Source organism: Bactrocera dorsalis, chromosome 5 (genome assembly GCF_023373825.1).
Source record: "Bactrocera dorsalis isolate Fly_Bdor chromosome 5, ASM2337382v1, whole genome shotgun sequence".
NCBI lineage: Eukaryota > Metazoa > Arthropoda > Insecta > Diptera > Tephritidae > Bactrocera > Bactrocera dorsalis.
The window spans coordinates 2,048,583-2,063,774 of record NC_064307.1 but is presented as its reverse complement, the minus strand read 5'-3'; the positions used below and the strand labels follow the sequence as shown (position 1 = coordinate 2,063,774).

At 38.2% G+C, this 15,192-nt stretch overlaps 2 protein-coding genes across 3 annotated transcripts in view; one reads left to right on the top strand and one right to left on the bottom strand.

Moving 5' to 3' along the window:
* Window positions 1-15,192, bottom strand: part of LOC105232710 (dynein axonemal heavy chain 3) — a 100,236-nt gene that overhangs the window by 70,770 nt on the left and 14,274 nt on the right. For both annotated transcript variants that reach the window (XM_049457490.1, XM_011214492.4), the window contains exons 12-30: window positions 14,558-14,669; window positions 14,284-14,490; window positions 14,027-14,227; window positions 13,803-13,968; window positions 13,408-13,622; window positions 8,724-8,914; window positions 8,383-8,567; window positions 7,030-7,147; window positions 6,555-6,702; window positions 5,160-5,317; window positions 5,027-5,093; window positions 4,287-4,907; window positions 3,954-4,223; window positions 3,791-3,895; window positions 3,417-3,587; window positions 3,016-3,163; window positions 2,840-2,938; window positions 2,673-2,787; window positions 1,801-1,969 (exon numbers count right to left, since the gene is read on the bottom strand). In XM_049457490.1, coding sequence (XP_049313447.1) covers window positions 1,801-1,969; window positions 2,673-2,787; window positions 2,840-2,938; window positions 3,016-3,163; window positions 3,417-3,587; window positions 3,791-3,895; window positions 3,954-4,223; window positions 4,287-4,907; window positions 5,027-5,093; window positions 5,160-5,317; window positions 6,555-6,702; window positions 7,030-7,147; window positions 8,383-8,567; window positions 8,724-8,914; window positions 13,408-13,622; window positions 13,803-13,968; window positions 14,027-14,227; window positions 14,284-14,490; window positions 14,558-14,669 — 3,466 coding nt within the window. The remainder of the gene's footprint in view (window positions 1-1,800; window positions 1,970-2,672; window positions 2,788-2,839; window positions 2,939-3,015; window positions 3,164-3,416; window positions 3,588-3,790; window positions 3,896-3,953; window positions 4,224-4,286; window positions 4,908-5,026; window positions 5,094-5,159; window positions 5,318-6,554; window positions 6,703-7,029; window positions 7,148-8,382; window positions 8,568-8,723; window positions 8,915-13,407; window positions 13,623-13,802; window positions 13,969-14,026; window positions 14,228-14,283; window positions 14,491-14,557; window positions 14,670-15,192) is intronic.
* On the top strand, window positions 193-1,729 carry LOC105232709 (uncharacterized). Its single transcript, XM_049457491.1, has one exon. The coding sequence runs from the start codon at window positions 267-269 to the stop codon at window positions 1,614-1,616; it is 1,350 nt and encodes a 449-aa protein (XP_049313448.1). The 5' UTR covers window positions 193-266; the 3' UTR covers window positions 1,617-1,729.

The following is a 15,192-nucleotide window of genomic DNA, read 5'->3' as shown; positions in this document are numbered from 1 at the left end:
AGTAATGTCGACACTCTATTCACCGGCGATTGTTCGAAGATTTCTATTGTGTCTTCGGCTTTTTTCTCTTTTTGTATATTTTTTGCGAACAGTTCACTTTTTAGCATACTTAGTTGGTGGTAGCGCCAAAAGTGATGAGTTTTTTTCAAAGCGATGCCGCAGCGTTTTTCGTATAAATACATTCGGCGAAGGTCCAAGAACATCATTCTCGCAGATTAACTCATTCGCAACGGTCTTAGCTTAGCTAACGAGTTATTGGCAACAAAATGAAATTATTCGTCGCGTTATTTGCCGTTATCGCGGTCGTGGCCGCCGTTGAAGTGCCCAGCAATGACTACTTGCCACCAACCGAAGCGGTCGCATTTGAGCAAGTGGCCGTAGAGCCCCAGGAAGCCGCCGTCCTTGCTGATGATGGATACCGTTACAAAACCGTTCGCCGCTTGAAATACCGTCATCGTCGTGATGTTAACGAACTCCCATCCAACGAATACTTGCCACCAGTTGCTGTTGCCAGCGCACCCGTCGCTGTTGTGGAACCACAAATTGTCGATATCCCACAAGAGTCCGCCGTCTTGGCTGATGATGGTTACCGTTACAAAACCGTCCGTCGTCGTAAATACCGTCACCGTCGTGATGTTAGTGAACTGCCTTCCAACGAATACCTGCCACCAGTTGCTGTTGCCCAGGAACAAGTTGTTTATGAAGCTCCTCAAGAATCCGCAGTCTTGGCTGATGATGGTTACCGTTACAAGACCGTCCGCCGCTTGAAATACCGTCACCGTCGTGATGTTAGCGAATTGCCCTCCAACGAGTACTTGCCTCCAGCTGCCAGCGCTCCTGTAGCCATTGCTGAGCAACAAGTCTTTGTTGAGCCACAGGAATCCGCCGTCTTAGCTGATGATGGTTACCGTTACAAGACTGTTCGTCGCCTGAAATACCGTCACCGTCGTGATGTTAGTGAATTGCCCTCCAACGAATACTTGCCTCCGGTCGCTGTTGCCCAAGAACCAGTTGTTTTTGAAGCTCCACAAGAATCCGCCGTTTTGGCTGATGATGGTTACCGTTACAAGACCGTACGTCGCTTGAAATACCGTCATCGTCGTGATGTTAACGAACTCCCATCCAACGAATACTTGCCACCAGTTGCTGTTGCCAGCGCACCCGTCGCTGTTGTTGAACCACAAATTGTTGATATCCCACAAGAGTCCGCCGTCTTGGCTGATGATGGTTACCGTTACAAGACCATCCGTCGTCGTAAATACCGTCACCGCCGTGATGTTAGCGAATTGCCTTCCAACGAGTACTTGCCTCCAGCTGCCAGCGCTCCCGTAGCTGTTGCCGAAGCACAAGTTTTTGTTGCGCCACAAGAATCCGCCGTTTTGGCTGATGATGGTTACCGTTACAAGACCGTACGTCGCTTGAAATACCGTCACCGTCGTGATGTTAGCGAATTGCCTTCCAACGAGTACTTGCCACCAGTTGCTGTTGCCAGCGCACCCGTCGCTGTTGTCGAACCACAAATTGTTGATATCCCACAAGAATCCGCCGTTTTGGCTGATGATGGTTACCGTTACAAGACACAGCGTCGCCTGAAATACCGTAAACGTCGCGTTTAAGTCCACATTTTGCCCGAATACAAGCTTCCTAAATGTATAGTACAAGTTAAGACCCCATTTCATTGACTACCTCAACGATTTTTAAGCAACGAATAAAAACACATTTTTGTTTATAAAAAGTTTTATGTTTTGTCTTTTGTCCACTGATGTGTATATTGCTCGTAAGCGTTTTCTGATTGCTTACCTTGAAAAATTTGCCCAATGCTTTGTAATCCAAGCCATCCGAGCAGTTAAATACTACACATTTTTTCGCCACAGCTTTCGCCAAGTCTTTGCACGTCTCCGTTTTGCCCGTACCTGCTGGTCCTTCTGGTGCGCCACCTAAGCACAATTTTAATGCGCCCATCAGCGTTCTGTGGAAGAAATGTCGAGTCAGTGATTGTAGTTTGGTAGAGTCGTATTTGAGGGAATTTAAATAACATGAGAGAGGGTGGAGTAATCTCCTTTTGTTGTTTAGCAAAAAATTCAACATAGAGTGAATATATTCGGTGACCAAAATGGCTTTTCCTATCGGAATGTCCATTTAGTGTCCATGGTTACTTAAAGCTACTATTTTTTTAGCTTAGACCTTATGTATGGAAGTAAGTGAGCTTGTTTGCTTTTACTGTCAGAGAATGATTTATTTGGTTTAATATAAAAAGCGTTTACTATAGAGGCATTAAAATGGCTTTGGGTTTCGCTATGGTGAGTATTTGTAAGTGACTAAGTGATATCATTAGCACTATGATTTATTTTTTATTTAATTTCATATACCTACAGAGTTATTTATTTATGATACAGACTTTTAAGAAGAACCATCAGAAAGTCTTGCGTTGATAGTAAACATTTTAAGAGCATACTCTCCCTACCCCTGAAACGGTGTGGAAAAGTTTTTGAAAACAACTATCAATCAAATAATACACTTGAAGGCAAAGGTAATGACGGAAAGAGAGTAGCTATAGAACTGAGTTTAATAAACAATAATTTCACTTAGCTATTTGTTGCTTGATGGAACAAAATCGAGTTCTAGTGAGATGATTTAAACCGGTTTCACTGATATCTATTCTTTAAAATTACCTGTAGCAACGATCAGTTAGCGGCGTAACGACCAAGCGTGGATTGTTGCCCAAATATTCCATGCCGTATTTAACATCAGTAACTACCATGCTAACGCATACCCACTCTTCACCCTCTGCAAAGAAGTAGGTTTAATTTACTTTCACGAACATTGTTCCAATTCTTACTGTCGGTTTCGCGCCAATAGTAACGCAATTGAGAGATCCAATCGAATTCGGTGATATTTTCCACATTCACATCTATCAAATACTTGACAACATCTCGTGCTACAATTGAATAGTTGAAGATGATGAAGGCGTTATGTAATTTGGTTGGCTACTGCCGTTTTCTTCTCTTAACTTACCATGCACGTCCAGCACAATCAAAGCTTCGATGGTGAGGCGTGTACCTGTCGCCAAATCAGTTCGCACTAACTGTACCAGCTCGCTGATTTGCGAGTTACATTTCTCCAAATATGCCGGGACAGCGTTTTTGCTGAAAGCTTCCTCGACCTAAGAAAGAAAGTGCTCCAAAAATCAAAAATTGAGAATCTGATTTTGAATATAATGGACTGAAATTTCCAGAGAGGCAATAAATACCTATTCAGTTAAAATACATTAAATGGTACTATTTAACTTAATAACTTAACACTTGTTTTGAAAATCTTTGGAAAGCAAATATTACCAAAGACTTTGATAAGATGAGTTTTGAACAATTCTAAGCTCAGTTTATATAAAAGACCCAGGTAACAAGGAGATAACTTACCTCGAAAGTCCAAGCCATGCAAGAAATACTCTGAACTACCTGCCCTGGCCATGACGTTACCCAAATTATGCGATCGACTAGGAAGTAATCTTCCCAAGCTAACTTCATCTGCTCTAGTACGCTTGCCAGCATAACATTTTCGACTTCCTTCAGCCAAATCTCCACCAAGCCCTAAAAAAGAGAGTTTGAAAATATATTTTACTTTTTCGGCGATTGAATGTATCGTACAATGATATGAAAAATATTATTTTGATGACTTCAAAATAACGCAAGGTTTCTAATTAGAGCGGAACTAATCCGACGTCATGGAAAAGTTTTAAAGACTACATTATTTTATCGCTTAATCCACATAACAACAAAAGTACTCTACTTACATTCGCCAATGCTGGATTGATCTTACGCACCAACAACACTTGCTCATCCTCGTCCGATATCATTTCCGTTATCTCCATGGAGTCATCGAAAGTGAGTCGCGCAATCTATAAAATTAAAGTTATATATCCTCAAGCAAAGTATCTACCAGCGCTAAGTACTTACACCCTCGAAACACTTTCGTAAATGTGGCTGCACACGTAGTGGGTCTTTTGTTTCAGAAAGAATCTCCAGTAATTCATCATTAGACAAGAAAAAGAAACGCGCGAAGAACAAACGCTTCTGCTCGAGATATGTATTCAAACCTTTTTGCACCGTCTCGAGATCTTCGACGGCCTTCAAGAAGGTCTCCAGCATATTGGGATACTCAGTGGCCACGATGACATTCAAGTTTTGGCAGGTATGCTTCATGATTTTACGCCAAGTTTTATCGACCTAACCATAATAGAAGAAACTCTTAAGATGATGGGAAAATATTTGTTTTCTATGCTTGATTACCGATTTGAAATTGCGTCCCTCTACCGGCATTTGTCGCATAATATCCTCTGAGCTGAAGATCGGCTCCAAATACATCCAGGTCACCTGGACTTGTGTCCAAGCATCGATAATATTTTGTATCAGCAGAAGTTTAGCCTCCCAATCATCCGCCTTCGAACCCAAGGCCACAATAAATGGTGAACGTTTCATTGCCTGCGTACGCATAATATGATCGTCCAATAGTGTTTGTATATCGTCCAGCGCGGAGAGTATGTGCGTATCTGAGTCCCGATATTGTAGTACTTCGAAAGCGACTTCTTTCCAATCGGCTTGCATGGCGTCGAGCGCTGAATTCAATTCGAATTCTTTGCCAGCCGCATTTGATATCTCCTCCAGTTGTTGTAATATGCTCATTATATTCGCGTCGATCATATCTTTTAGTGTGGGATATAGTTGCGGATTGCATTCGCCACCTAAATGTTCCGATATTTGTTTCCAATGTCGTTCCGTCAAACCTTGTCGACAGATGGCGTCGAGCACCGGCAGATAAGCACGGAATTTTTCTACCTTAATACGCATCTGCTCAGCGGCGCGGCGAGCAGCCGGATTGTTGGCCAGCTGACGGGATAGTTTGTAGACGATCTAGATTGAGGGTAAAGCATGAAAAGTTATATGATTCTAATATGGCTCATGAAACAGGATAAGGTAAAATCTTAAGTTAGTTAAAAATCTATAGTGAAGTAATATGGGTGGGTACTTACACGATGCATACTCTCAACTTCTTCTCTTATGGCGTCCGCATCAAGGCATTGGAATTCTCCATACATCCTTTAGTAAGAATTTCCAATTAATAAAATTAAAAATTTAATTGAAATTAATTTCGCCAATATGTACCAAATTTGATAATCCTTTTCGAATTCGTAAGCCGTCTTCCATAACTTTTCGATTGGTTCCATTTTTTCAATGATTTCGGCAAGCACCGGGAATGGCGATATATCTATTTGTAATAACTGCTCCTCCACATTAATGGCCCTGGCTTCACGACTCATGCTCTGTGAAGTAAAAAATAGTTACTGATTCAAAGTTCTTTTTAGACGTTAGACTTAAGGAGCGGCTCTGTATTTCACATCCAAATTATTACTTTATTTATGGAGGCAACACTTCTGCGTTCTACTGAATGAAATTAGAATACTCAAGGTACTAATCTTATCTTTTACAAGATCGATCTTTTAGAATTTGACAGAGTCAAGCCCTAAAATAGTACAGAAAGATTTTTCAATGGAGGTTTTAAAAATGTAGAAATTGAAAGAAGTTCTGCTGATTGAATTGAAGATTGAAGCCTATCTATTAGTTTAAGATTAAGAAGCCTAAGCTCTGGAAATATATGGGCCATGCAGTAAACTTTTGGAACAAATCCGAGAGGGCCTTAAATGCTGCTGTTAGTGAAAGAGAAAGACAAATACCCTACTTTTTCATGAGAAGGCTTAATTTAAATAGTATTTATCATTCGCTATATTTTTCGAAATGAGAAAATGGTGGGTAAGGTTAGATGACCGATTCCCCAAGATAGCAGGCGATCTTAGATTGTTATTCTTTCGTCCTTTGTGAAGCCACGTGAAAACTACTATAGGTAGATATTAGCTCTCGACAAAGCGTCTTGAGGATTACCACAAACTTATGTACATATATAAATGCTTTATGAAACCCGAGGTTGTTTACATTCGAGTAGGAAACGTTGAGATGATTTTAACTCGTCTTCTTCCAAGCAGCTTTTGTTTGAAATCCTACAACAGTTGAAAGGTGAACTTTGCTGAGGGCGTAGAGTTCACTAGTCTCTCAATTTTCGGCATTTCGATCTGAACATTGGCACACGTGCTTTTCTGTCAAAGAAGCTGCTTATTTGTCGAAACTGCCAATGCTGAAGTGTTTTACTGTCCGATCAAAATTAAAAAAAAAGTTACAACCCTTTTATGCTATAAAAAAATTTTTCGATGAGCCGAAGTTAACGTTTTATATGCTTTTAAATGTCTTTTCCAGTATTTTTTTGGGGGATTTTTCCAGATTTATATTTTTAAGTGTAACTTTTCAATATTTTAATATTATTCTGTTTTTTTCGGGGGAGACAATTTTGACCAACCAAAAATCATCAATGTCTTTATATGAGCAAAAATCTTTTATTTATTTCGAGTAATACAGAGAAATATTGGATTGACCTTAAGCCTCGTATTGTATCATTACTTGAAATAAGTTTAAATTAACAACACAACGGTACATTGTAGCACAACTTACCTCAATTATTTCGTAGAGCTCGTCAATGGTATCGACACGTTCCTTGAGCTCTTCGAGTGACATAACTTCGCGCGTTTCCTTCACACGAAAGCCATCCATGCGACGTTTCTCATACAAAATGAACTCTTCGAACTTTTTGCGGCGCTCACTGCACATGTGTGTGTGTGTGTGTAGATGCGAAATGATTAGGGGGGAAAGAGAAGAGAGTGTAAACACTTTTGCTAATAGACACTTTCTCACAACACAATACGAACTCGCGCTAATGAAATAGATTTCCAGCAAGTAATTGGACATGTGTGCGTGTGTGTGGATGGTTGGATGTATGTATGTATAAAAATTTGTGCAAAAGCATACGTTTGCTGGAAATCTTTAATTAGCAGAGTTGCATTTGTGCCTTGTATGTTTGTTCATGTGTGTGTGTGTGCTTGTTTGGCTTTTGCATTTGCTCGTGTTGAGGTAAGAACTAAAAACGCACCGCAATGCCATCTCCAAGTTCTCGCGCACCACATTCAGACGTGCGGCGCTCAAATCCAATACTTCCTCCAGTTCGCCGGGCAAAATGAAGGTGCGTGAATTGAGATGAATGTGATCGCCTGTTGAATAGTTTGTGTTTCGTTATACAACTTGCAACGGTAAAGGGCACTACCGGTCTTTGGCTGCATATAAACATTGTCAATAGCTTTGAAAAGCACCCACAACTTTGTTATCGGTGCTCGTCAAGCTAATTAATTAGATCTCGAAGGCATGTTTCGCAAAAACACGGTACTTTAGTCGATATAATCATATCACTTTTAAAGTGTGCACATGCGCCGTTAGCTTATATGCAGTTAACATTAAAAAACATTTATAATGACAACACAAACGCTCTACCTCAATCGACCTGCCCGCTTTCCTCAACTGATAGTGTCAACTTCGTAATCACTAACTAAATTAAACTTTTATAATTTGCTTTTAGTATCGAGTGCCACGGGCCAGCCTTTGTAACCGAAGGATATCAATGTATTGTGAACAACTTTGTACAACTTCAATGGAAAAAGGAGTTAAAGTTGGTGCAAACTTTTTATGCAGCGCTTGCACATATAAAGTTGATGGTTTAAGCTTATTTAGAAAACTATTTATGTATGTGTATACACATGTATGTGGTATATATTTATATGAAATCAGCTTGCGACTGTACATTAGGGTGACTCAATAAATATCGTATTTTTACCATCTCTTCGCAATTCCCAAAATTTTAGGCCTAATGTGGATGTCACTAAAATTAAGAGCTATACGAGCTTGCAGTCTGAGTTTACTCTAGCTCACCATTTTTTAGCGCACATCGAGAACTGAAATTTAGCAAAATTTTATCTAAAGTTCAGAAGAATCTACTGTGCTGGCTGAGCTTACTTGAATCCCAGATGCTAATGAAGTGAATATTTACTGCTGCAGACAGAAGATCTACCACTCCCCAAATGAAAACTATTTCTATTTGGAAAACATTACTATGGCATTGAAACGTTTAACTCGATTTATTAAAAAAAAATCTACCACTTTCCAATTAATTAACTTTCTCTCAGGAATCCCACTGTCTACCTTCCCTAATAACTTCGCTCGTTTTTCATGTTCTCTCAAATGATTATCTTTGCGACGCAGAGAGATTAATAATCATTGAAGCCTATATTAACCCAAAACTAGCTGTGGCCTACAACCTGATAAAAAATAGTCAAAAATAGTCCACAATCTGAACAAATTTTCGCTTAATATTTTCGCTAAACTTTAAATATTGTCCTTTTACTTTTACACTACCACCCTAATGCTCCTACATAGACTATCGCCTTGCACTTACTATCCAATATTGTATGTGTTAGCAGGAAAATCACACGACGCGACACTATTTTGATTTCATCTTTTATTGCAAATATTTTCTCATCACGACACTCGCTTAAGTAGTTCTGCAAGGCGACCACTTCTGGTGTCTCTTCGGGGCGTTCTCCAGCCTTCATTGACATTTCCTCCAGAGCATCACAAATACTACAACAAAGAAAGTGAAATAAATACTTTTTCCATTTAATTGAGGTGTGCGAAGCAGCAAGTAATCTCAATGTAATGCATGCAACTTTTACAAATATCTATGTAATTATATGTAATCCTTGTAACTACACTTTACAATTAGCATTTCTCACTTACGCTCGATTCTCATTTATATTAACTGCCTTGTAATAGTCTATTATGAAGTCGTAAACTTGCTGCACCAGCATTACAATGGCGTTCTTCACATGCCGATTGTCCACCATGAATAGGTTCAGCGGTATGAAGTCGCGCAGTATGTACGTGCTGTGTATGATGCCCATCAAACGTTTCATTAGATCTTCAACGAGCTATGTGGAAGAGGCAGATATAGGTAATTAAATAATTAATATAGCTTAAATGAGATTTAAAAGAAACGAAAAAGATAACAAATTCGATTCTTGGCTTTAAGTGCGATTACTTAATTCTTCAATCCGAGTATTAGAATATTTTTAGATGTTACTGTTATATCATCAAATCTAGTAATGAATCCAACTGATTACTCGAATAACCACAAGTCACTCTATATATACTAGATTGGGCGGTTCTCTGTAGATAATTACAGTAAGCTACACTTTCTTTCTGAATTAGAAACATAAGCAAACAATTGAAAGCTTGGTACTGAAAAATCGATTCCCAAAATATGAAACTTATCAAAACTAAGCGGTGTCAAAAATAATAAAAATCAGAGCATCAAACCTGCCTTATTACTATCGACATTTTTACTAATTTCAACTTCCTTAAAATCTTAAAAATTATTTATAATGTTATTTAGAACTTCGTGGTTTGGTATTGGTCTTGTAACATGTAATAAGAATCGTTTTTGGTTGAGATACCTGACAAGTACATAATTGAGACTATACACGTACACTTGAATGCCTGGATACAATTTTTAATAAGTATTTTACTGCGATCAAAAGTAAAGTGAATCTCTTTATAAAACGTAAATTCTTAAGTCAAATCCGGAAAAACTCCTGGCTGCGGAACGATATGAACGAACGAGCTCTTAACAAAAAGGTCCCGAAGAATCTATGTCAGTATAACCGACCGTTTCTGACGAATAGATTGACGCAAACGACGCATGCTCAAATAATCTTTGTTGACAGTTTGACGTGGCGGAAATAATTCATAACGCACCACTACACGATAATCACCTCAACTAATTTTTTTAATACAGTGATACAGTAGTAGATATGTTGTCGTGAATTCTACAGCATTATGATAAGAACTCCACTTATGATCAACTTATAAACCTTGGCCACAAAGCAAATAACGGGTGATTCAAATAGAGGTAGCTTTTAAATGGCCTTACTTTTACAGATCACGCGTAAGTCGTGTCAATCTCATGTTATTTTTAAAAGTGTGATCGAAGGGATTCAAGAGCTTCCATTTCATGCAGAAAATACAACGGTTTGGTGTGGCTTGTAAGCCTGTTGAATCATTGGCCCATATTTCTTCAAAAATGTTGAATGGTGAAGACATAGCCAATGGCGACCGTTATCGCGCCATGATAACCGGCTATTTGATGCCTGAAGCTCGTGATCTCGGCGGCATTTAGTTTCAACAAGAGGGCGGCACTTACCACACATCGCATCAATAAAAGGACTTATTCTAAGGACATCTCGGTGAGAAAATAATTTCACGTCAACGGATGGACTATTAACACGTAACCGCGGCTAACATATGAAAGAGATAATCTTAAAAAAATAAATGCCAAAGAATGTTCTCCCGAATGATAATAAACATTCCCCATTAAATTTGAAGTCTCTGGGTTTTTCTTTAAAAAAGTAGGGAACCTCGAATGGATCATCAAATGACATAGGCAATAGAATTAATCGAGGTACCTGCACTGCGACCTGGGTCTATTGTGCCCTATCCTAACTCACAGGGACTCACCAAACCCACAATCAGCCTTTATAAACTTCTACAGAAAAGTCTAATCGTATTCAGCAGCTGGCAAATCGAAGGCAGCTGGTACCTATATACTACAGTTAGGGCAACCACTCTATCCTCCCTCATTATTCTTATGGAGTTACTGCAGGGAATCCTTCACCAAATAATCCACTGCTTTTTGTGATATGTTGATTTTTCATATTAAAACATGACACACACTCATTTGCGACACATAATCAACATGCTATTTCCAGTGAGTAAATTTGCTTACAACGACGTTGTGTGCCAAATTGAAATATTAACCATTAATTTTTTGCTAGCTGCGCTGTAGTAACTAAATATTTTCACACTCCTATTCATTACATAGACTTTTAACCAGCGTAGATTTGAACACTTTGTACTATTAAAGAAATTATTATCAACCCATATTTTGGAAATAGTATTTAATAAGGAAAGTAGAAAAATATTGATGAATACAATCGGAATGGGAATTGAAACTATAGCAAGAACCAAAACGAACAAGGTTGACTGTGTAGTGTTATACAAAACTTGACTCTCTTTCGGGAAACTGAGTAGATCAGTTAAGCTCAATTCAATATATCTTAGTACCACTCGTTGTGGTCTAAGAAAATCATTGTTAAAATCGTGGTTAACACCCATAAAAATCAATATTGAATGCTTTACTGCAGCCGTAATTTATAGTTCGTCAAATTTGACACGGACAGAGAAAAAAGTACATTTTCACCATACGTTTAACTTTTTCGATGTTATCGCTATTACCAAGTTTTCGATGATTTCATGATAATGTAGCCTCCACAACACAGAATTCAAGCATATCAGCCGGATAAAGTTTTCGCGTCGCAAATAAACAACTTCATACGGATATAATGAAGGTTGTACTAATCCAGAAAAAATTATATCGATTCGGTTTGCTCACGCAGGTAGATTGGACCAGTCCGGGTCATATTTGATCATACGGTAATATATCGCCAATGTATTTAATTTCCTTGAAAAGGTGTGATACGGACGAAAACTCATTTGTAGATCAGATCTTCCAAGTAATGCCATATTCGATTTGCCGCTGTTAGCTGGCTATTTCAATACTTTTCTCTCGCCAAAAAATTAACATTTGAAAGACAACAACAAAGTTGGTCAGTCGAATAACAAACACGGCATTAACAATATAGCTTGAGAATGTGCTCTTCTCTCTCTATGTCTACCTGTCTTTTACAGTAGTTGTTTGTTCAATTCGCTACACGCTACTTTTCAGGGTTTCGCGAATGGAATTTAGTCACCAGTGAAATTAAACCTCGTCACCTGTGAAAAAATATTATCCAATCTTTCGACTTTTGAATCAGTAATATTATATAATTTTGAGCTTTCAAAAGCAATCGAAAGTTGAACGTCCTTACTCGGCGGTGTGTGTGTGCGCGCACAAATAAATTCGTTGGTGTTGCAACGCGTCAACCAATTACCAACGAAAAGCTACACTCGCTGATGAGTCTCAAAGCGTTAGGTAGTGCGTCATAATAAAATTTAATTTTAATCCTACGCATCAATGAATTTAATCAAATAAAAGTATAATAATTAATTTAGTTTTCCTGCAGCGAAATTCAGCAGAGTTCGCCGTACAAAATTGCACAACTTCGCATACTATATGCATAAATATGTATGTATATGTGTGTAGCACACATTTGTGCTCGCGAGCATATTGCAACAGTACAACACTGTTGTTGCACCCGCGCAAGTTGGCTGCAATACACGTGTGTTTGTATGTACCTAGCTATGTCTGCAACATATGAGCTGGTTGCTGAATAATTTCCTTTTTTTGCTATTTATTTTATTTTACTTTATTTTCCCAAATATGAATGCATAATGAGCTCATCACAGTCATTGTCAATATGTTCATCAGTAAATTTCATAAGCGCTATCATTATCGTCAATCTTGTGATCTTTTTGAAAATCTCATTATGCATCAATTTATAGAAATTTGCAGTGTCAGTTTGCAGCGAATGCAAAACCAAAAAAAAATTGAAAATGAAAAAATATAAAATAATAATGTTCAAATAATACAAAAATATGCTGAAACTTGATAATTTAATGTTTAATATTCTGATGAAAATGTAATTAATGTCAGTCATTGCCGTTCAAAGTCGATGGTTTAACATGAAACTTAAATCAGTGTGATTCGGTTGCGCCGCAAGCCCAATTCAGATTCACATTACGGTGTAATTTTATGAGTGCTAATTAAAGTTCTTTGAACTATTTAAGCGAGCAAAAGGGTTGAGCTGTGCAGAGCTTGTTGCCATTTATGTATACTCATATAGCTGGTGGCTTTAAATTGATTTAAGTCTTTTAAATATTTCGTAAATATTATCATTTCATTATAATTACAGTTATTGAGCATAATTACCTTTGAAGTTTGTAACTTAATTTGTCATTAATTAGAGTAAATAACTTTTAAATAAGGGTATATATGATAAGGTAGACTACTGAAATAAGGCTCCTCGGGTTTGAAGAAATGTTGAGGGAGGTGTGGCGGAACTCTTTATCGAAAAGTATGCTTGAGTTCATATTTGGAACACATATACAGCCAATAGAATAGTGGAAGCTATCGACGAGTCCGAGACATGAGGAGCTTCTTAAGAAGGAACATATGAGCGATATGCAAAACTCCAGTTCGATATCGCACAAACTGAGCGTTTATTTGTCATATATACAGATGGGCAAGTAAAAATCGACTCTCCTCGCCGCGCTCAACAATTATGAGAGTTCTGCAATGCCGTTAAATTATCAAGAGTAAAGCTCAAGATCCTAATATTAAAAGTTACCTTTATATGCTCGGAATCGCAAAGAACGTAAAAGGTTCAGAACCTCTAAAATACCAAAATTCAAGAAAGTAAGTACTCACCACCAATTCAGGAACAATGTTTTGTGTGAACAACTTCTCGACAATCGGCATCATTTTCTTCGTGAATAATGCAGAGTAGTATTTGAAAATTGGATATAAATAGACACGCAGGCCACTCCAGTTGTTCTCGACAATTCTGTGCACATTTTTATACAAACGCTTCATATCACAATGCGACTCCTCGACGACATGCAAATAACCCAGGGTGCTTTCATCTAAGTAATATCAAATATTTAATATGAAAAATGTATTAAGTGTATAATTTAAGTTAAATCTTCAATAAAATAAATGAGTCAATAACGAACACACTTCCGCTGCAGATGTTTATGAATTTGAGCTCACTTCTTTCTTTGGAGTCCACACCCTACCCTTCAATATAAAAAGTATATGCTTACCTCTCGACATGAAGTATTCCAAACGAGGTATGTGATAGCCAACACGTAATATTTTCTTGAATATATGAGTAAACAACTCTGGCAGCTCACTTATGTATGGAAAACCGAAAAATTTGCCTTCATTTTTCATCACGAATTCGCAAGTTGGATCCAGTTCAGGTTGACTCTGTGAAACAAAAGCTAGCATAAAATAATAAAATTTTACTCAACAAATAATTACGAACCAATTCAAATGAAATACTGGGACGTTTGTAAAACGGGCTGGCGTCGTCCTCCTCATCATATTTATAGATCGGTGTAGTGTCGTCGCGATCATCGGTGCGATCATCAAAATGCGCACCGACCACGGAGAAAATCAGTGTCATCAGCGGACGACGTTGGAGTTTCTTATCGTACATTTGATAGCGTTCGATGTCGTTGCCCTCCTGAAAGATTTAAAAATGGTAGTAAAACTAGGCTTTAAAAGCAACAAAACACTCACCTCATATCGCGTCAGGTTGGTGTAGAGCACAGAAATGCTACGCGTTATCAGGCCCTCCAAGTGATGCGACATGAGCGCATGCACGCAGTTGAACAGCACGGCGGCGCGTCCACCATATCGCTGATTCATCGGCACCAAATCCTTCCAGGTACGACGCATAACATCCACCAAGTCAGCGCAGCGTGGCAGCCAGTCATTCAACAGCAACTACATTGGTGTGATTTTTTTTTTTTTTGTTTCAGTTTCATTGCAAGGTAGTCGATTTTATACTCACATCGCGTATAACCTCACAACTCTCGTCGACAAAACTTATCATTTCATCGGCTGTCATGGGTTGATCGCGCAAGAAGATCTTCGAAACATCGATGACAACCAGATCGTTGTATCTACGGAATGAAATATAAGATATGTAGTTCTGACAAACAAATGCAGAGCCGTCCGTTAACAAATTTCGAAAATAGATGAGCTAAAAAAATTGTTTTCATACATGGTGTCATACATAAATAATTCCTTCATATATCAGCGGCAATCCTTCAGTTCATAAGTCAATTAGTCTGACAACATATTCTTAGCATTTGAGGTTAATATCAGCGATATAATCCAATAAAAATCATACCCATATCCCACTGAGCAATAGAGAGCAAGGCAGGGCCTACCCAAATCACCGCTTTATCGCCTCAGATATTTAATGAAAATAACGGTCCCCAAAAAAAGTTATTTTGCTAGAACCCGTGATGTATCGAAAATAATTCAAAAAGTTTCAAGTTTAAAGAAAATATCCTCAATATAAAAGCTTTTTGTTCAGGGTTGAGACGTTAATTTTTTATCTATCTGTATATCATCTCTAAAGGAGTTCTACTTTGCTAATACTATCATTGCAAAAACATTTTCCCCTTACTTTTCTTTAAA

Excerpts from the sequence above, each read along its gene's own strand:
- LOC105232709 (XM_049457491.1), top strand. The coding sequence starts at position 267 with ATGAAATTATTCGTCGCGTTATTTGCCGTTATCGCGGTCGTGGCCGCC.